At 38.5% G+C, this 21,875-nt stretch overlaps 1 protein-coding gene across 1 annotated transcript in view; it reads left to right on the top strand.

The window, feature by feature from the left end:
• COL4A6 (collagen type IV alpha 6 chain) overlaps nucleotides 1–21,875 on the top strand; it is a 141,373-nt gene that overhangs the window by 40,181 nt on the left and 79,317 nt on the right. The window contains exon 3 of the mRNA XM_049827301.1: nucleotides 8,926–9,009. Within this exon, the coding sequence (XP_049683258.1) occupies nucleotides 8,926–9,009 (84 nt within the window). The remainder of the gene's footprint in view (nucleotides 1–8,925; nucleotides 9,010–21,875) is intronic.

Below are 21,875 nucleotides of genomic sequence, written 5' to 3' on the forward strand. Positions count from 1 at the left end.
CCTTTCAGTCAATGAATGAATGCAGCTGTTCATGAGAATGTTTCCAAGCTATATGCATACCTTTAAGGTTGTGTGAAATCTTATATGTATCACAGGGACATTTAAGGATAAAGTGAGAAGCTGTCTAAAAGCAGGTTGTTTGATGAAAGAGTGCATGTTGTCTGTTGTGAGTTATTTTGGGTTTTTTAAGACCAACTTTTAGTTGATTTACTTGTGGTGTTTATAAAGGCTTGGGTTGGTTTGTGGTGTTATAGGTCATATACATATACTGCACAATATGTATAGACCATAAGGCCTACAACTACATCATTGATACTTTTTATAATAGCCAGCTATCTGGTAGCAATATTTATCTGCTCAGCAACTTTAGTAGAATAAATATCTCCACTAGTTGGCCATGTGTGTTGGATTTAGCCGGAGGGTTGTGGTAGAGTTGTGTGAGGCTTATAAAGCAGTTGGGCAGGTACAAACTTGGTAAATAGTTGTGCTAAATCATAAAAATAACATCGTTATCTCTGATTTTGGAATTGCTACTTTAGGTTCTCTAGCTTATAGCTCTGTGTGGCTGCAGAACTAGAGCAATGTTTTTTCTTCTTCCTTTGGCATATATCTGGCTTTGACAGAAAGTAATGTAAGGAAGAAGATTCTTTGCCAATATTGTTAGTGTTTTTCACTGTCATGTGCTGCAACAATATGTGAACGTGATCTTAGAATTCACTTTTATGTAAGTTTCACGTTGTCTCTTTCCATACAAAGGGACCTATTTTGGGATGCATGAACACCACCAATGGCAGTTTCTTTTTAAATTAAAACAGCAAACTGACCGTGCATTTCTTTTTCCCTGAGGTGACTCTGCGTTCTCTGCAAGCACTTTTCCCTCGGACAGACTGCAGTAATTCCCCTGTTCCCTGTTATTAGCACTGCCACATTTGCATGATAATGGATTTCATGGATATCCCTCTGCTGCATATGCACTGGCATATTGTGAAGTTAATGCAGAGGACTTCCTCCCACTCGACAGGGTGCAGGGAATGAAAACCTCTTTCCCTGGGCACTTCGGCACTCCCATCCAGAGCATGGTCTCTAACAGAGGAGCACATGCCTACCAGTAGTTCAGTTTCATAGCTGCATGTGGGTAGTGCCTACAGCCACACACACATTCGTTACGCCTGCAGATTGTGAATTTCAACAAGCAGAAGAAACAAAAATAACAAAGGCTCTTACACAAATTTACATTGTTATGTTTTAAAGGTTCTAAACGGTCTAATAGGATGTGGCTATGGACTTGGTGCTTTAGAAGAACAAGGATCTCTGACAGGATCCTAAAGATCAGGAAACTTTCTCAGAGTGGATAAAGTCTTTAAAGAAATTAGGGTAAAGTATTTCATAATACTTTTTGTAATACTGAGTATTTTAAAATTGATTGATGCTTATCACTCAAATATAAAGTGGCTGGTCCAGTGCACTGGCCACTCAGGTGGTTGCTGGAATAACTGTAGGATACTTAAAAGTCTGAGTGCTGCCAGGCCTTGCAGGCTGGGGAGACCAGGGTGAAGCAGAGATGAGGCTGATGCTGATGTCTTTCCAGCCAGTAACAGAGACCTTGGCAGACATGACAAAGGAAACGTTCCTTCAGTGTAGCTGCAGATAAAGCTTTTGATTTTTTAAACCACATGGACCTATTTGGAATTTTATTACTCATGTTTTCAGACCAGGTAATCACCCGTTCTCTGCTTATGAGTTTTCTAACCTACTAACATGTGTAATGAGGTCTGGCCATTTGTATGCCCCAAATATAATAAATAGCATACTTGGCAGCTGTCATAAGCAAAGTTGTACTCTGGAAATCCTTTACTGGGAGAATGTTTCCCTTCACAGAAATTGATGACATCATTAGTATGAGTGAAAATTACTTCAGTGAATAAAAAGTCTGCAAATTCTATCACCAAATTCCATGCAACGGATAAGAAATGCATGTTTCCTCAAAAAATGAGTTAGGCAACCCTTCTATAGTTTGAAAGACATCAGTTCATTTTTGCTGTGTGTATAAAGTGGAAGAATTGACCTTTAAAATTTATTTTGTTTTGGTTTAAATCTATTTTTCAGTGCAACAGCACTCCTGTCTCACCGGCAGGAATGAAAGCAGGGAGTGGGTATGGGATGGAATTTGCTTCAGTGGAATTTGCCACTAGTTTCTGTAGGCCAGGATTTCCTCCAAGTTTTGTAACCTCATGTGTCATTTGGATTGGAGGAGGGTTGGTTTCTGTTAGTAACTACCACTTAGTCTCAGCTGCCGGTTAAGATGTTTGCCAGTTCTATGAAATGAATGAAAATATTCGAGGACATTGGTTAACCGAAGAAGTCAGTGAACCCTAAAATGAATTAGTATCTTAGCTACAAATTCACGTTTAATAGCTCCATTTGAAAGACCTTTTGTGCAGTAAAAGATAAGCTTGTGGCTTTGTGTTGTGTCCTTGCTCATGTGAGCTGTAAATAAACTGTCTGGTTTTAACTACATGTTCATCAACTGATAGACTATTCAGAAAAAAGGATCTACAGCTTTGTGTAATCCTATCAACAAAACTGAAAAATATCAGAAGACGGAGCTGTTCAGAGCCGGATTCAAATCTGTTAACGCTGAACAACCAGTATGTGACATTCCTATTGCTGTAGTGTTTGAAGGCCAGTCATTTCCATGGGACTGTAAGAATAAGGTGGTACTTGGGATGAGAGAAGGTCTTAAAGTCTGGGTTTACATGGGGTTTGTGAGTTAGTATTTAAAGTCTACAGATTCTTACTTTTGAATGTGTGTTTTTCACACTCTGATCGTGTTAGAATTAATGAAAAATGCTTTTTCAGGCTTGTCACAATTTTACACCAGATTTTAATGTGGCAAATCATAGGAGAAATTTGTAGGTGTAGAAAGTGGAGACCTCGAGGACAGTTTCCACCAATTTTTATTTCATTAGGTCAATTTTTTTTTTCATTGCTTTGCCTTCTAGACAATTTTGATGCTAATGGCTGGAACTGGCCTGGATAGGAAGGTGACGCTTTGGCATGATATGCTTTAGCAACAAAGGAAAAGTGGCAGTCACTGAGTCCTGTCTCATACTGCGACTGGCCACTGTGTCATATCAATCTCCATCAAAAGGGATTACCATTTCATCAAAATTAAGTCTTTTGCCTTTATAACTGGAAGGCTGTTGCCCTTTGCTTAAAAGCTTAATTTCTCCTGCATATATTTATGGAAGCTTACACATACTTGCTCTTGTGCCAGCACTGTCCTTTCTTCTAACTAGTTAGTGTAAGACAACAGTGTTCCGTCCCTGAGTGTCACCCACACTGCTGATTTATATACTCTTGCCACAAAGAGATCTTCTTGTTGACATACTTCTCAGTTACTGACAGTCAGAGGTGTAAAATGCTCCTAAGCAGCAGAGTGGTATCTAGAACATTGTTCAAATAGTTTGTTCACTTCACTTCTCTGGCATTTACCTTTCTGATTAATGTATAGATGGCAATTGTATCACCTCCAAGTCTTCATTTTGCTGGCCCAGATAAATCGCACTGTAGCCGGAAGGCTCTTAAATCACACATTTATAATCAGAGGTATTTTCAAGCTCTGTGCCTGTAGAGAGTTCAGCTTCCTTGAAAGTGACAAAAACTGTGCACTGTATTCCAGCTAAAATTCTACTCGTACCATGTGATTAATATCTCTGTAGTCACTTTTTCTCTTGGATGGACATAGAGCTATGAGGCAGTATGATGATGTGGCCTGAAAAAATGACTTCTTGGGACATGTCAGGTGAAGCAGTTTGCTCAGAGGCTAGTATCATCCTTCTGTTTGGTAGTTACTCAGGACTTTCTCTTCATCTGCTGCTTCCACCCCTCAATTTGAAAAAAAAGTAATCCTATTATTAGTTCTTAAGCTTGACCTAGCTCTTAATACTGTGGAAAAAAATCTGAGCAGACAGGGCAAGTCAAGGTTTGGGGGACCTCACTAAGAAAAGTTGAAAAGAGTTCAGGCACTTCATATTCTTCACAGGAAAAATTTGTTTGTATTTTAATTTTATCTGATGTTTTGCTGACATGATTAATTTTATTCTCACCTGTTCAGTATTTCACTGCCAAACAAATCCTGGTAACTGTTTTCATACAATCTAACTGGCAAGACTGTCAGTTTATTTCTGCTCTGTGACACCTCGTGTTAGGAAGAGTTACTGGATCAGTTTGCTGCATCATGTTATGCTATCTTTGACAGGTCATACTGCCATTCCTGAGTGCAGAGATTGCTGTGGTTCCTGGTTTATAATTTTTTTCCAAAGATTTTTAGCCCTGAAGAAGTTCTTTCATGTCAGTAAGGCAACTGCATATTAACACATGCATAGCAAAGTAGAATCTGCTGATTTCAAAGGAAGGGGCTGAACATGTGGATAAGTGTTTTCAGAACTGGGCTCTAAATTCTGTAATACAACAGCTAAAAGAATAATAGACAAAGAAAATGTTATAATGAATTTAATTCCTAAAACCCACGAAGGCTAAAAAGAGTAAGGTTAACACACCAGCATTACGTAGCTCTTGAAGTAAACCGAGATACTATGTTTCACTAGGTTTTTTGCTGTGAAATTTTACAAGGTGTCTGGATATCTGGTACTGCAAATGTAATTTCCTTATTAGTCACCAGCAGATAATAGGATCCTGAACTATATGAAAGATGTTTATTTGAAGATGCCAGAAGTTTTCATTATGCTCCATTTTCAGCTTTTGATTATGAAGTTTCTTGTTGGGATTTTGCTCTGAATTGGAGCAGTCCTTAAGTGGAGTTAGGAAGTTACCGGAAGTAAGTCTTGGGGAAAAAATTTTCATCTCTGCCATATCTCTTTATGCAAGTCTGAGATTCTTTCACTTCCTGTTTTATGATCAGGTTTTTTTGTCATCATCTTTTTTTCCTCTTTTATCACAAGCATGCTCTTTTTTCAGTGTACTTTACATCCTCCAATTTTGCATGCTGACATTCCTTAGACTCCATTCTTTTCTAAAAGTTTCCAATTTATTTTCATATTACCACCACTTCTTATGCTACCGTAACTTCCTCGTGTTAAAGGTGATGTTTTTAACCTTCCTGCTGTCCTTTCGCAAAATGTGCCCTCATCACATTTCTCTGCTGGCTTGTGGGTTCACCCTCCTAGCTGATTGAAATCATTGTCTTCAGTCAATAGATTTCAAGTCTTCTGCAGCTGGCCCCTTGATACAAAGCAGAAGTTTTGAGGCAAAATTGGGCCCCAGCTCACGCATCTGAGCTGTGCTTCCTGGAAATCTCCCGCTGAAGTCTTGTGTTAGTTGGTTTACTCCTGCCTGTGCTGCAGGTACAATTTTTTTTGGATTTGCAGGCAAGGCCTTTCAAGATCATTTGCAGCTATTCTGTGGTCCTGTGTGTTGCTCTAGAGAAGCTGGAATGAACATGAGTCTGGGACACCTCTTATGGCACCACAGCTGTTAGGTTTCTTTACTCGCTTTGGCTCTACTCCAGAACAAGCTGAAGTCAATGGCAAGATTAGAATGACACTCCAGCTGAATGAATCAGCTGTGCATAAATGCTTGATGAGGGTACACCAGAAGCAGGAGAGGAAAATTGTTCTTACGCTGACTCTTGTTTTTGAATGTCTTTTAAAAACAGTTTCTCACTTATACCAATACTTCTTAACTAAGGTGGGTTTTCCTACATTGAAATGCTAGTGATTCTCATGTAAGCCTGAAATAACTCAATTAAAATCAGTATGTATAATACTCAGTTTATATTACGGTTATTTAAATCTCAGAGAATGTATTATTTTTTAGCAGTGCTACTATTTTATGTTTGTTTTCTGTTTTGGAAACCTTGGTCTACTTCTAGCCAAACTAAAATACTTTGATTAATTTCTTTTATAATGGTGACGCTTACCACTATAACTAGTACCCTTATTTCTTTAATTCTTATTGTTTCTGAGGAGCCATATTCATCAATCTGAAATACATCTCAGAGCAGTTGGAAAAATTTCTTCCCTGAATACATATACAGAACGAGTATGAAGGGCCCATGCTTACATGTTCAGATTACAATCTATAAATGTTCAAATGACCTATGCATTCATACATTAGAATGGAAAAATGTATTAAACCTTTTCAGAAGAGAACACTGTGGTCTAGAATCTTACATGCAGCCTTTAGACTTGTATTCATAAATATTACGCACATGGCTGTTTGCTATTTAAGTAGCCTTGGAGTGTCTGATGTCAGCTACTTCCCCTAAATAAAATACTTGGGACATGTAACACCTGGTTTGGAGCCAACTGGCTTTGGTTTACTTCCTTTCCAAATGCTTTCATTCACAAGTGAACAAAATGACTCCTCATGCTGTGAAAAGGAACCTAGAAATACACTGTGAACACACTTTTACACAGAATGGGGACATATTTGCAGTTTTTAATAAACCTCAGTGAGCATTTGATCCAGCTCCCAATAAATTCAATGGGAAGATTTCTTTTGACTTCAGTGGGATTTTGACTGGAATGATATTTGCTAACCACAGCACTGTGGGGAGCAGCATGAGCAGTGGGGATGGAAAGAATCGTTGCTTTTTGTCCAGTCCTTTGCCACTGGGAAGGACCTAATTGCCACCAGAGATGGGGCATTTTTAATGAGGTGAGCTTCAGTGCACTGAGACAGCAACTGTTGCAGGGCAGTGACCTTAGAGGAATCCAGACCTGCCATGAAATAAAGTTTCTTTGCCATTACTCACTCTTAGGAGGCAAGCAGAATTAACAGAACCATAGGACCCAAAGTCTTATGCAAATGGCTGTTGGAACAAAGAATAATCTGGAGAAAAAATTAATTGGAAGTTGAAATCTTTGAAGGATTTAAGGTTGAATAAATGTCTGGGAAAGCATAATCTGAATCCCTGGAGGCATAATACTCTGCTAAGTGTGCAAATGTAAGGTTAAGTGTCAGGAATAGGGGTATATATTGGCTAGCAATGAGTCCAGACTTCTGCTGCAAAATATGCATATACTCATGACAAAAGGTGTGTCTTGGTGCACATCAGTCTTAAGTCTTTTTAGAACCAGATCCTAAAGTCTTAATAATACCTGTGGTCAGAAATGATCTCTCAGCAGCGTGTCTGTTAAGACAGGGACCAGTTTTTATGTACTGAGCCCTTGCCAATGTACATTGCACACTCAAGTTCATGCTGATCATTCCTTGTCTGAGCAGACAGTTTGGAGATGCTCTTACAGTCTATTATATAACCCCTAGATGCAATTTTTCTGCTCTTCTTTGTTTTTCTTTTTGTTTTTTTTTCCTTTACTGCATTAAACTTATTTTTATTTCCTGCTGCCTAGGGTCAGAATTGCCTGTGTTGTGTTTCCTGTTATGGTGCATCTCTTGCCAATGTATCAGTCTTTCTCTGTTCTGCTCAAGTATTGCGTTAGATCCTACCATAGGATGTTAATGAGTAGGCCAAAAGCCCCATATCTAATGGAGTCTCACCTGAACAAAACTGCCAAAAAGTCTGCAAAAGTACTGTTTGCTTGGGGGTTTTTTATGCTTGATGCCTCCTAGAATTGCTTGAAGGTTGTTATGACTAATTTTGCAGCAAGACATAATGTTCCCTTCAGGCTAAGGAAGTATGGGAGGTTGGATTTAAGGCTTTTTGTTAGCATTCATCCTATGCTGTCTTAAAAACAGAGGTGTTTAATTTAGCAAAATGTCAGGGTGTATAGAGAGTTTTTTATTTACCTTTAGCAGAAAATTTACCAAGTGATGTCAGACTAGTTACTTTCTTTGAGAAAGCTGATGCAAAGAAGCTCAAAAGTACATGAGAAACTTGCATGAATTGTCTTTCATTTTTCACGTTCCTCACCGACAGATGTCAAGAAATTTTAAAGGCTTTAACAATATTTTCTGTGAATGCTTTTAGTAAGGAAATGTTCAATTCCAGTCTGAACTTGTTTCAGCCCTTAGTTTGGTCAACTTGATATGAGGAGCTTAAATTTGTATTCCATTCAGAGTTCTAAAACCTAGGGACTGTACCTAAGCACCCTTGACAGTGAAAGACAGTTTCCTTAGAGAGGGGTGTTCTTAGCGAGTGGCTAAATTACAATGTTAAATTTAACTTTTTTTCCAGGACTGTTATGGTGTTGTCAGTAGTGTTGTAGGGCTTTTGGCAGCCCAGTATTTCAAGCCTGGAGTGTGGGAGAGAGTGGGTCAGCTCTCTAAACTAAACTCATGTAGTTGACTTTCATGTACTGTCACAATCTGTATTAGCTGTGAATTGTTTGTCATATGGGGATTTCAGATTTGCATAAATATTGTAATTATTCTTGAAATAACTAATGCTAGTGTGGCAAATTCAGAATATATTTTCAGATTAAATCCAAATCCATGGTAGTTTCCTACTGTCTTCCTTGCACATCTGTTCTTAGTTAAAAAATGCCACCTTCTCTCATCCAGGAGTTTCTCTGTTCCTGTGGCCCAGGGGGCGCAGCTTCTTGCTCTTAGTAACGTGCAAGAATCGCAAAGTTAAATTTGTCTTAGTAGTTCTCACTGATGTAGAGCTACCTGGGTATGCAGAATGGCTGAGGCACATTCTGATTATTATGGGTTTCGGTAGCCCCAGAGAACACTCATCACTTTGCAGAATAGCACCAACTTGTGTAAATTAACTTGTCCTCAAAGGATTTCTAAACCAACTTTTTCTGCCTGTTTGGTGATTCTGAAAATGACTCAATTATGGAGGAGTTAATATGTAACTATATTTCCCAGCAAATTCACATGACAAATGTAACATAGGTGAAAAGTGCTGAAACAAAACATTTTAATTAAAGAAGATCTTAAGGTGACAAATAGTTATGAAACAATTTTCTAATTTCTTTTTTTTTTTTTTTAAAGGGTGGAAAGAAGTCTTACGGTGGACCATGTGGGGGCCGTGATTGCAGTGCTGGGTGCAAATGTTTTCCAGAGAAGGGTGCACGGGTAAGTTTGTTTTCACTAATACAGCTAGCCCTTGTGTCTCTTATCAATCTTTTTATATATAAATAAATAAAACCCAACTTCACATGTGTAATTCGCAATCTAATGATCTCATAAAACAAGAGAAATGATGAAGACCAGCTGCATTTCAAATGTCCCTGGCCAAGGTTTCACAAGCTCTTCTAAAGGTTTACAAATTGCTAGTTTTGCAAAGAGTCTTCAATGGAATCTCATTTCTTTATGTCATCTGAGCCTTAGTTCATAAAATTCAGATGGTTTTTAAGTAGATTATAAAAATTAAAAAGGAAAATCAAAGTAGTGTGGGCTTCCAGTACAGATTTTGCCCAGTCCTTACTGTAATAGCTTCTGTTTGTGGAAGTGTTTTTGACTTTGGTATTTGTGAAGGAACAATATCTCTGAATGAATCTAAGCATTTCCCTTTGAGAAAGTCTTTTGTTTAGCTAAAGGCTCTCTCTCTGAAGTCTGCATTTGAAGCAACCAAACGTTTAAGCAAGTTTTCTATAAAAATCTTGTAATGTCTTTTAATTGTATGGAAAGGTTATAACTTTTGTTTTAATGCGGCTGGTTATTTCCTATCTTAGGGTAATGCAGAGCTGCTGACTTCACTCTGTCTTCAATTACAATGTTAATTTTTGTCCCAGACACCATCTACTTAATATTTTCTCTTAAGGACTCTAAAGTATTTTAGCATGTATCAAAATTAATCTTATAGATTTTGTTTACGGAGATGAAAGGAGGAAAGAGCTGCATTGTAGGTACTTGAAGAATTAACTTGGAAGGACTTAAGGAGAAGGGAAATAATACTAGTTGTCTTGTTTAATAAAGCAGTTATTCTTGCTGAAATCATTGAAAAGTCATCGTCTGAGGGAAAACAAAAGAAATTAAGTCGTCTTTAAACACTAGCAATCCTGATTGTTTTCCCTGTGTAATTCAGTGACACAATATGGGTAAATTCAAGGCATCACTTTCTAGGACTGAACTTAGGAAAATGTCACTATTTAGAAATGATCGTCAGCATGGGCTTAAATGTTTCTTTAATTGCAGACAGACTTGAGCATGAATTCTTAATTGATAACTGATGATGTGTTTGCTCTGGAAGTATAAAAATTCTTTCAAATCATCATGTGGCAGGGTGAAAACATGTCTAAACAGATAAGCAAAAGAACTTTGCAAGTAAGTTCTCCACATAGCCTAGAATATGACCTAAAGTCAATTACTCAACACCTTTTGTGATTATATACAGTAAGGGACAGACCTAGTCTGGTTCTGGAACAAAATATCCTGTAAATACTTTGACCTTTAGAGACCAATGAGCATCATTCTTCTGTCTCTTTACATTCCCGGGGTTCAAGTTGATTGTTTGAACTGGCCACAACACTGTTGACCTTGCAGCTTGAGCTCTTGGCATCTCTTTTGTTAAGATGTCACAAAGATTTTAGGCTGTTTTCATTGCTGACCTGAGAACTCATTTGGCTTTTAGCTTGTTTCTTATGTGACCTGTATCGGTAGGCATTTTCAGTCCTTCAAACACGTGTTCCATCCTACTGAGACCTGTCTATGGAGTAAACTGTCTGCTAGAAGTGGTAATCTTTCCCTTTTACAACACTACTTCCATCAAGCCATGCTGAGCCCTGCTGACACCTTCTTGGACATCTGCAGGCAGCTACTGGAGTCCTGCCATGCCAGAGGATAAGGAGGTGACTGGCTGCACTGGGAAAGGGGATGGTGTGATTATGTATCCTACAGCACAGCTTGTTTCTTGGAGGAGCCTGTACACCCTGAGGCTAATTCCTTGGCTTCCTGCCTAGCTTCTCCTCCGTTGCTGCAAAACCTTTAAGTTCAGAACAGGCAAATGGGAGGTGTGACTTTGCCAATGCCCTGAATCCATTTTTTGTTTGAAAAAATGTTTCAGCTGTCAATTTTGCACGATTAACCAGATCAGAAAAAAGCTAAGTTTTCTTTTTAAAAGAAAGAAATAGCTAAAAAGCACATGAAAAATGACAATAAGCTGACAGCTCAATGAAAATAATATAGGCCGTGTCCTTAAATGTCCTCCTCCTTGCGTGCACTTTTGATCAAGTAAAGCTGTGATGAACTTGTTTCTGACCAGATAATTTAAAAAAATTATTTAGGCGGTAAAAATGTCAAAAGTCCCTAAGACCCACTGCCTGATTAGTGAAAGATATTTCTAGAAATAGGATGTAGGCAAGTAGAACCCCCATGTGCCCATGTTCTTGTTTTTGATATAGACTGTTAGTGCATGTGCAAGATATATTACAAAAAAGAAAAGAAAAGAAAACAAGTATAACCTCCCTATCTTTAAGACAGAGCTTGGTAGAAGACTAACCTCTATAAAGTCAGTCAGCTCTTTGTGGAATAGATTGGGATTCTTTTTAGAAGGAAGGGTGGTACAATGTTTGTCTAGCAGCCACTTAAGGAGTTCTTCTAGCAAAGTGGTAAGGCACATCTACAAGAGAGAAATTTCATTTCTGTTAGCTGTCCCAATGGCTTGCATTAACTTCAAAAAGCCATAATGCTAGCTGGTACCCATTTTAGTCTGTTCAGTGAAGTCAATTTACTATGAAGCCTGCACAAGAAAAAAATCTGTTATGGAAGCATCCTTCATCTTAGCCAGTGATTCAATGGCAAAACTCCTGGGCCACATTGCAACTATTCTCCCCTCTTTATCAGTTCTTACCTTGTAAAGATTCACGGGTAATGGTCCAGTGATTTGTGCAGAAGTCCAGTTCTTAGTGGAGAAGTGTTACCTTCACTGAAAGATCCCACCTAGGACCTTTTCTGGAGGTTTTCTCAGAGGTCAAATGAAAAGATTGAACTGAGTTTGTGGCTCTTCCTAGTTAAGTGCACAAGAAAGTATCTAGTTAAACTTATATGTCACATGACAGCTTGAGGGTAAATGTAATAGCAGAAGAAGCCCACCAAACTGATTTTGGCCAGTTATAAATCTAGGAATTTTGGATATGGTTCTTCAGTTCCCCTAAACTGCATTGTTAGAACTTATACGGACTTTAATATGAAATCTAACATAATACTGTGCAAAGGAAATGCCAGGTAGCATCACAGAGAATATGAGAGCCCCTATCTACAGCTAGAGTCTCCAGGTGAATATGTGGGACTTCTAAATCTCTGTCCTTACTCCCATTCTTCTGGCCAGCTTAGATACCAGCTATCAAACTAGTACAACAAGGCAATTTTAAAAGGAAGTCTGCTGTGATAGTGGAGATACCTAAATGTACCCTGGTGCATGCTATCTTTTTGGGAAGGGAGACAGTCTGAACACAAACTTGCACTTATTGAACCCACTTCTGCATATAAGTCTTACATACAGTCCTCTTTCAGAACAACAACTGATAGGTAGAAAAAGCAGCCATTTTAAATTATAATAGAAGTGAGGAAGTGAATGTGAATTCTGATGCTAGTCTCTATATAGTAAAAAGCTGGATTTCTAATATGGATAGTTCCAGTGCAGGTGAGTGATCTACATCTAGAATATTTTTGGGACTGTCAGAAGAAATTATTGTGTTTAAAAAATGTTTTTTCCACTCCCCTTTCTCACTGTTTGATCCACAGTTTTTGAGCAGGGATAACACCCTTTGAAAATTTCATGGTGTACTGATGGCCGTCTTTCTAAGAAATGCACTGCAGATAAGTCAACAGTAACCAGCAGGGCATTTTCCCTATTTGCAGAGTTTCGAGAAGCACTAAATAGTAGATGGCCTGCACCATTTCATCTTTGCAGCTCATTCTGCATTTGTTTATGATAGTGTTGGCTTTTTTGTTTTTATATACTGTCATCTACTTTCAAACACTCACAAAGATAAACTAGCAGACACAGTGCTTGTTGCATGTATACCTTCTCCTGATGCCTGTTCACTTATCTTGGAATTTATAACAATATTAGGGTTTGTTTTAAACTTTGCTCAACATGTGCTGGAGATCTTCAGCTGATACTAATCTTTCTTTTTTTTCATTCTAAGTCCTGTTGCCACCTCCCCCACTAAAAAAAGAATTTCAAGGGGAAAAAAAATTTAGAAATTGTTTCCAAGGCTCCACAAATTACTCAGCAGAGGCTGTGTCTCAGGCAGCTTTTACAGCTTAGAATTGCTGTAAGTTAGGAGAATGAGATGTTACCAATTATATTTAATTTTTTCCTGTGATATGTGACCATGTAATATAATATATATATTTCTTATGCATCATGTGTTCTTTAAAGCCCATTGAAATATGATGATATGATCAATTAGAAAACTATTAACGGCACTATAGAACCTCTTTCCTATCTCAGAAAAAATCCACACAGAGGCTATTTCTAGCAACTGGTGTGGTTGGAAAAGAGTGTATCTGTAGAAAGAGGTAGTTGGTTCTGAGGATACGGTGGACATCTTGTACTAAATTGAGTCTGGTCCCATGAAGTGAAGGACCACTGGAGTGCATCAGGTATGCTGTGGAGCCCATCTCCTGACCTAGCCTCACTCAAAAGAAACCCTATTTATGTACTCTAGGACTACACTGCTATCTGAAGCAAAGCACAGTAACTAGGAGGGATTGAGTCAGATTGAGAGATTTTGCTCAAAAATGCAGTCACTATCTGAATTAAAGACTAGAGATACATGAGATTCCACAGGTTTTCTCTGAAGTTAAAATTATGATAGTAAATGTAGTGTAAATTATCTGTGAGCAATCAAAGAGTTTTTGATAGAATTACTGCAGATCAAACAAGCTAGAAAAGATAGACAGATCCCCAAAATCCATGCACTGAACAGCGTAACCTGAGGTCAGAACTTTGGATGATTTAATCTAATTGTTATCTAGCATAAACTAATGTCGCATTGGCAAGAGATCTTGGATTAACTTTTGTCTGGAGCTAATCCCCTCAACTTAATACTGGGTGTACAAAGTGCCTCTCTTGTGATAATTAGTTGAAGATTGGTTGACATTTCTTTGCTATGAAATTGTAATAATTACAACTTGTATTTTTTAATAATGTTTGCTGAATTCTGCTTTGGCTGGTTAAGCACTCTAATTGGAACAGTTTAGGGATTTCCTGATGAAACACAGTTTCTTTGGAAGTGTCGACTCAACAAAATTAATTTTTTTTGCAGAAGTGTTTTACACAAACATACTTGCTGGAGACAAAATTCTGCTAAGCTGTTGGTTCAAACTTCTCTCTGTTTCTATGTGGCTTCCTACTACCTGGCTTGACAAACACTGTAGGAAATAGTGATGCCATTTCGATATCCATGGCCTACAGGTTAGCCCACTATACCAATTAAAATTGAACCAGACTATGAGATGTTGACACTTCCTTCAAACTGGCAGTGCCAAGATATGACCAGTTCTAAATGTTGTCTTAGTGTACTAACCGTGGATAATCAGTCTAGTGGAGGTAATGCTGGGATCATTACATAGTTATTTTTATAAAGATCTTTTCACATCCTAGAGAAGGAGGAATTATTATATTATAGTAGTTCTTGAGAAGTTTTGGCCATTTAACAGTGGTCGTAGTCACTAGTTCTTGTAATATGTTTAAGCTTGGTCAAGCAAGACAGTATACAGTGGCAAATACCACTTAATTCATATACAGGAACATGAAATCCGTTCTCTAGTTAGTGTGAGCTCGGAAAAGGAGGTTAGATAATTCAGGTGGGAATGAAATGTTGCTTAATTCTAGGGTGAGTTCTTCACCATCCAGTTTAAAAAAATCTGTGAAGCCATGCTTCCTGGCTTTCTCTCCTTGTTACCTACACCCAAAGATTTCTCTCCAAGATCCTTCCTCTTGGAATAAATACAGCCAATTATTTTTTCCTGTTGCAAAAGAACTCCAAAGTTTGGTCTAGACTACATGTATGTTTTGCCATAATTTCTGATTTCAGTTCCAGGCTTCTCCAACTGTTATTGTAGGTTCTTCCTTTCCACTTGCATTGTAGACAGCCTCAAGTCCAACTACTGTGCTGTGTTCCCTGAAAATACTTTGTTAATGTCTTGTATCCAAACATGAGGGGCTCAGATCTGGTAGACATGCTAGGCCTCAGTACTTTTCCCTCCTTTGGCTTTCACAATTCCTCTCTTCTATTTTTCTGTTTATTCATTAGCTTTCTCAATATTGTGAGTTGTTTTCCTTTTGTCTCCCTCTGCCATCAGCTGTACATCCCACCAGACTTGTACAAATGTCTTTACAAATGGCTCGCTGTCACCTTAGCTGCAACAGTGCCAGAAACTAATGTCCTGTTTTTAACAAAGTTCTCCTTTTCCTCTTGTTCTCGTTGCTATTATCAACACCAGCATCTTTTTAATGAATCCACTGTCTTAGATGTCATCCTTGACTTGTCTCTTCCTGCCAGGTTATAACCAATTTGTGCTTATAATACAATATCTCCATTTCCTTCCTGTCTACACATCAACAATTGACACCACTTTCTTCTGGCTACAGCAGAAGAAGCTATAGTCTCCTTTCTGACTGGTATCTGGAAATACGGCTTATAAACTGTTGTCCTGTCCTGTCCTGCTTTTCTGTGTTTATCTCTTTGTGACTTTTTATTGTCTTTTAGTTATATCTGAAGGTGAAAGGTCTTAGACTTTTGCATATGTCAACCTCTTGTAAGAAACTTCATCAGCCTGTCCAATTTCTCTCCTTTCCTCATCCTTCTTTCTATACCAGCTGATTGTGTGATATCTTAGGTTGAACTCTAAGGTAGACTGGCTGCAGTGTAACTGAACGTGCACAGCAGCTTAGGAAGGCAGGCAGGCTGCTCTCTACCAAGGCTTCTGAGCACTAGCAATCAGCCAGCAACCAGACCCTTCTCCTCCAAATGTGAATGTAAGAGCTATACTTTGTTTTAAATTATTTTCATGTGTTACAGTTTTGACAATATTGCAGTACTTTCACCCTTAGTAAATACTGGTCATGGAATATATGTAAATGATGTCTAATTCTTGTTCAAATCTCCTTCTGGTTAAACAAATAAAATGCCATCATTTGATTTGGGAAGAGGATTATCTGTAACGTTGAAAAATGTTGACCATCTGTTCTCTGTCATTAAGAAGTTTTGGCAATATCTTGAGAGAAAATGAGGTAATAGTTAAGTCAAACAACTTACGTGCCAGCTGCTTTTTTAACAACTGCCAAGATTTTTTATTTTTTTTAAGTAATAAAACTAACTTTGCCAAATGCGGCATTAAGCAATTATTGTACATGTCCTCCTGACCCAACCTAAATACATTGAGCCGAGCCCTCTAATGAGAACCGCACCATATACTAACTAAAACAACATAAATAAAACAGATCTCATTGCATTTGAAAGTATCCCTTATGCAACGGGTATCAAGACCAAACCTGTTCATATGTACAGTCTTACATCATCTCTTATAATCTCAAGTACATTTGTGAAGACTTCTCGAGGGGACAGGCATCCATCTTATCTTACAGACGTCATAGAATTCAGTAACTGTACTTAAGCAGGCTAACCAAGGAGTCTTTGGTAGCAAATCATGTTTCCATGATTCGTTTTGCAGTTTGGCCAAAAGAACGTGTGCACTAAATGAGGCTAAATATATTCTAGGAAACATATCCCATAAAGAAAATTTCCACAGCTTCCAAAACTAACCAGAAACCGTAGCATTGCTGTATCACCAGGGTGGCTGAGGTGACTCTGTGACCTGAAACTGTTTCTAAATCTGCCTGCAAGGGCAGCATATTTTGTAATTGCAGTGGGGACCTGTGTTTACTTTTGAAATCAGCCAGAACGTGGGTCCTCAAACTGCGCTCCATAGAGCACTTCCAGATGGCTTGGAAAAGCCTGGCAAAGAAGTATCTGTCACTGTTCAAGTAACTGTGCTTCATGTGAGTTGCAACCCAGGATTTTAAAGTCTTTCCAGTGTTTTGGGAGGAAATGGAGCATTTAAAAAGCACCTTGCTGCATCCTACAATGCTGGGAGTTGTCTTAGCTTGATAAGAAGTTACCTAGTCTCACTATACCAAGTGATCGTCTTTTCTGTTTCTCCTTTCTAGCCTGAAAAAAGTCTCTGTTTTTTCTCAAGTTGAGCTTCTCAAAAGTGAGGTGTTAGTGGTATGGATTTAAGCTGAGATGACTACTGAAAGTCACACGGTTAGCTGGTGGCAGAGTCAGATTGCTCTGCTGTGTACTTTGATATGTCCTCCTCATCTGAAGACATAGTAAACCATGATTCTCTCTGTTCTGATACTGGCATTGGGAGCTGAGGGCGCGGGCATGTTGCCCTGGAAATAGGTACTTTATATTTTCTTGCTTACACAAGCTGCCACGGCCACCACTGGTAAATCTGGGTGGGTAAAGTACTGTTCCCCTTGAAGCCAATGCTGTCACTCCCACTGATTTCATTTTATGTGTGTAGACAGATGAGAAGAGGGAAACGGACTAGCCTTCTCCCTCCCTCTTTGGAGCCTTGCCATGACTGGCCTTCTGTTCTAGCTTTGTATCTGTGGCACTTTCTCCAAGACCAAAAATGACAAGTTGTGCTACAGACTTGATCCGTATGGACAAACCAGAGAGTTCAACAACAGTTTCCTAGTAACCCCCTCTGCTTCCTGAATACTGGAGAGTAAAAACATCCGCTTATCGAAATTTTTTCTTTATAAAAATTATTAAGTCCTTCTTGGCTATAGAATGGAATGTTTGACAAATCCATGATGCTTTACTTGCCATATAACTCCTTAGAAAAGGACTAACATGGACCCTTCCGTTTCTCTTGTTCATTCATTTATTCACAGTAGGTGAAGAGTTGTAAATGTTCTTAAAATTGAGCCACTTCACCTTGCAGTCAGAAGGACAACTAACAATTCCTGTAGAAAGAGAAACTCACTGGTGTCTCACCCAGGACAGGAAAAGCAGATATTAACGTGAGTCTTTGGAACATATGAATGTCTAGTTGGGCTTTTGCTTAAGAAAAGCTGTAGGATTTTGTCTGATGATTCCTGCAATGATGTCTCAATTGAAAAGAGATGATTAATGCCCGCTTACATTTGAGAAATGGCACAAGACTTTGCCTTTCCTCTCCAAGCAGTTAACAGACAAGAAGGGGTAACTTATATCCTGCCCTGAAATTACTCAACTGGCATTTTCTTTCATCACATCCTGTATCATTCATGTACGGAATTTGCCACCTAGTCTGTGTCTTAGCCTTTTTCTCCAGGTTAAGTACTCTTTAATACCTTGTGTTCTTCATACCCCTCTCCTCTCACCCCATCCCCGAACTTGCCCACCTTCTAATTAAGTGTGATTGTTTCAAAATATTCCTGGTATTAATTATTTTTTAAGCTTCTTAAAATGAGAAGAGGTGCCCTTTGCAGAAACAAGTCTTTTTTTAAAGAGTTCCAGTTGGCAGTAAGTGAAAGGTGTGACGCAGATTTTCAGTGTGATCTCTTGAGTAAGTCAGCCTCTCAGAAACAGAAGAGTCACAGAACCAATCTATGAGCAAGGCCCAGTTCTAAGAGATTTGGCCGACAGTCAGGTTAGGAGCCAATTCATGAGCCAGGAAAACAGCCGACAGCAGGGATTACTACAAAGCAAACTTAATTAGGCAACAGATAGGCAGGAAGTACGCCAGTCATGGAGCCTGCAGCCAGCTAGAGCACACAATGAAGATGGTTAACCAGGCAAAACTCTGTTTGTAGTGGTAAAAGAGGCTGTAGTGCCAATTAGTTGGAAGTAAACCCAAATGCATGGGTCCCCCAGGCTAGCTGTCAACCCCTGTTTTCTGGGGAAAATGTGCAGTATTTTTGGTGTGAATTGCAGCTTTTCCTGATAGGAAATCATAGATTTCAGAAGATAGGAGAACATCGTGACATTTCTCAGCTTTCCATGGTGAGTGAGGTTGATAAGCTGTTTAGAGATAGTTTCCCTGCTTCAGAAGAGAAGAGGACATGTATACCTGCAGCAAAAAAGATTAGGACCTGTGAATTAACTGTAGGTTAATGCTTCTTTTTGACTCTGGTATATAACACCTCATGTGCCTTTAATGGAAATATCCAGGCATTCTCTGACTTTGGAAAAGGTAATACAAGAAGAAAAAACAAGAAAGGGAATCTGAATCACAATGCCATGTATGCATTATTGGTGCAAAAAATTTTACTTCAAAATTAGTTTTTATTGCTTAGAATCATCTGGAGGATTCTGGAGTGTGTTACCTGATCCCTCTGTTTGACAGTCTGGTAAGTTTAAAACAAAAGATGACTTCCTCAATGGGCTATTTTGTCTGTGAGTAGGTGGGAATTACTCTAGGGTCATGGAAAAATGAGAGGGAGCAGTTTGCTGATCATCTGAGAACTGAAAAGTCAGTGATTTGGGGAAATAAAAAAGAAGTACTGAAAATCTTAGTCTATGACTAAGCTTCATCAGCATTACAAGGCATTATTAGAATAAATGCAAGATTGGTACAAATAGCCTATATCTTGTTCATGAATGGTAGGCAAGGAGAATGGGGAGAAGCTGTCTCCTTGTGAATGAGGAACATGTATGCTTGCTGGTGCGCAGGAAAATGTCAGGGGAGATTTTCTAAACACTTGATAGTGAAGAAGATGGAAGAAACGAAAACGACGGATCGTTATCACAATAGGCGTCTTGCATAGGAGATCTGACCAAAAAGAAAAGGGAATGATGGCTTTATTTTGGACAAATAAAGGGGCATCCAAATAACAGAACATAGCAGGAATATGAGATAAACAAATAGCATGCAGGATACAGAATGGTCTGGCTGAGAATCTGAGTATAAGCATAAATTGTATAAAGCTAGCTATTAAAAGGTGGAGCACATAGCCTTTAAGAAAGAGGAGGGAGCAGTGTGCAGGGATGGTGAATTCTGAGCTTGTGTGTAGGAATGACAGTGCAGCATGGCTGAGGGGAAAATGGCAGTTTCTAAATGATCCTGTATGAAAGACTCCCAAGTTTAAGTGTGGAAAAAGAGAGGTGCTGGTAAAACAAGATAAAGAAAGAAGAGTATCAACTCTTCCCTCCACCTAATTCTGCAAAAACAGGAGGAAAAACTCAGGTGTTTGCCAGTCTCCTCCTTTTAGGCTGTTGATTAGGGACATTTTAGCTGTTGCTTTGCAATAAGTTATAAATCCATTAGATAAAACAAGCATATTTTCACAACTATCTAATGTTAAGCTGATTTTCTGGGTGATATATTTCATACTCTTTGACCTTCTGTGGAATTTGCCAACATAGAAAACTTGGAGGGAAGGTGTGAACTGCAACAAGAAAGGGATACCTGAGTTGTACCAGGTATCTCATCCAGTTACTTGTTTTGGAAAAAGGAACATTTTAGTAGTCTGAAAAGTAGCCTAGATACAAATGCCCTTATTAATAATGGGTGACTTTTGAAAGATATTTTTTTTTGGTCTTTTTTTTAAAAACGTCAGAGTGTTGCCAAAACTAATAAACAACAAGTCAAAGTAATTTAAAAATGTCTGGGTGTAATCCATAATAAATACAGTACAAACGATACACAACTTTCGAAGGACTATTAAAAAGAAATCTCTGGTTGACTCAAAGCTTCTTGTACTTTTTTTTAAAATGATCAAAGAAAGTTCTCTAATAAAATGACTCAGCATGTGCTGAATTTTCAGTGTACAGTAAATGAAGAATTTTTTAGTACCTAGTGTTAAAGCTAAGGGTGATGCAATTCTGCACTTAATTTTGTCTTTCAAAGTTCTATAAAGCTGTTATCTTTTAAGATAGATCTCTTAGATTTGTGTTCACATCCATAATATTCTGCTGGAACAGTATAGCAGAACTTGTTCTGCTGTTTAGTTGAGCTGTCTTCTGTCCACCTGCTCCTGAAGCTGGGGTATATATTAGCACAGTGGCAAATCCACTTCAACACCAAATTTGTTCTGCTCATATCTCTATTGCCAGATGGGCAACATCTGCCTCTTGCATGTCTGGGTATTTCCATTTCTTGTCAGGTTCCAAAAACATAATCAAAATTCATAAATGTGGAAAAAAATAGCAAATACATCAGCCAGTATATTCTTGCCATAGCTATGTTTGGTGCAGACTGCTACACTTAGGGAATAGATTCTGGTGTAAAAGAACTGTAAACTCTTGGAGTGTATACGCAGAGCCCGTGCTCTGCAAGGCAGAGTTGCTCTATATAGCATATTTTCAGACTGTACCTGTGTGTTAGACATAATGATTGTAGGTCATAGAACCAAAGAAGTGTCTTGGATCTGGGCATCCTGTCCACCCTCATAGTTGCAAGGTTCATAAATAATCCTGTTCAGTAAAGGAGGGGGGGGGGTTTGTTTGTTTATAATGAATTTATTATTTGTAACTTGAACCCTTAACTGTAGTGATGGCTGGTTTGGACAGACGAACAATGACATCACTCTCAAAAGCGCAGAAGTTATAGCTTGTATACTTTGACAGATACTTCCTGGGAGATGTACAGCATGCTAGCTCCCAATTATTTGGAGTGGTACAGTAATGCTTACCCTCAGCCCTTCCTGTGAATCACAGTGCATGCTTATCAGTAATCTTTTCATTGGAAACACTGTTTAATGTAGTTCCACAAATATACTGAGGACTGCTTACTCTGTCATCATGAATCACACTTTGTGAACAGCTGCAATGTAAATCAGGATATTCTTATATGAGAAATATAGGTAATGGGTATTTTCTAGCAAATTTTTAAACAGGTTTTTTGTGAACAGGCTTCTTTGTGAAGCTTGATTTCCCCTGATACTTACTGTGTTGGCCATTCTGAATACCTACATGATGTTGTTGTGGCCTTTCTTTTATTATGATGACTAATGACTGAGGATCCCAGCTGAGACGGGGGAAGTCCTGCAG

The sequence above is a fragment of the Accipiter gentilis genome, chromosome 24, assembly GCF_929443795.1.
Source record: "Accipiter gentilis chromosome 24, bAccGen1.1, whole genome shotgun sequence".
NCBI classification, from domain to species: domain Eukaryota; kingdom Metazoa; phylum Chordata; class Aves; order Accipitriformes; family Accipitridae; genus Astur; species Astur gentilis.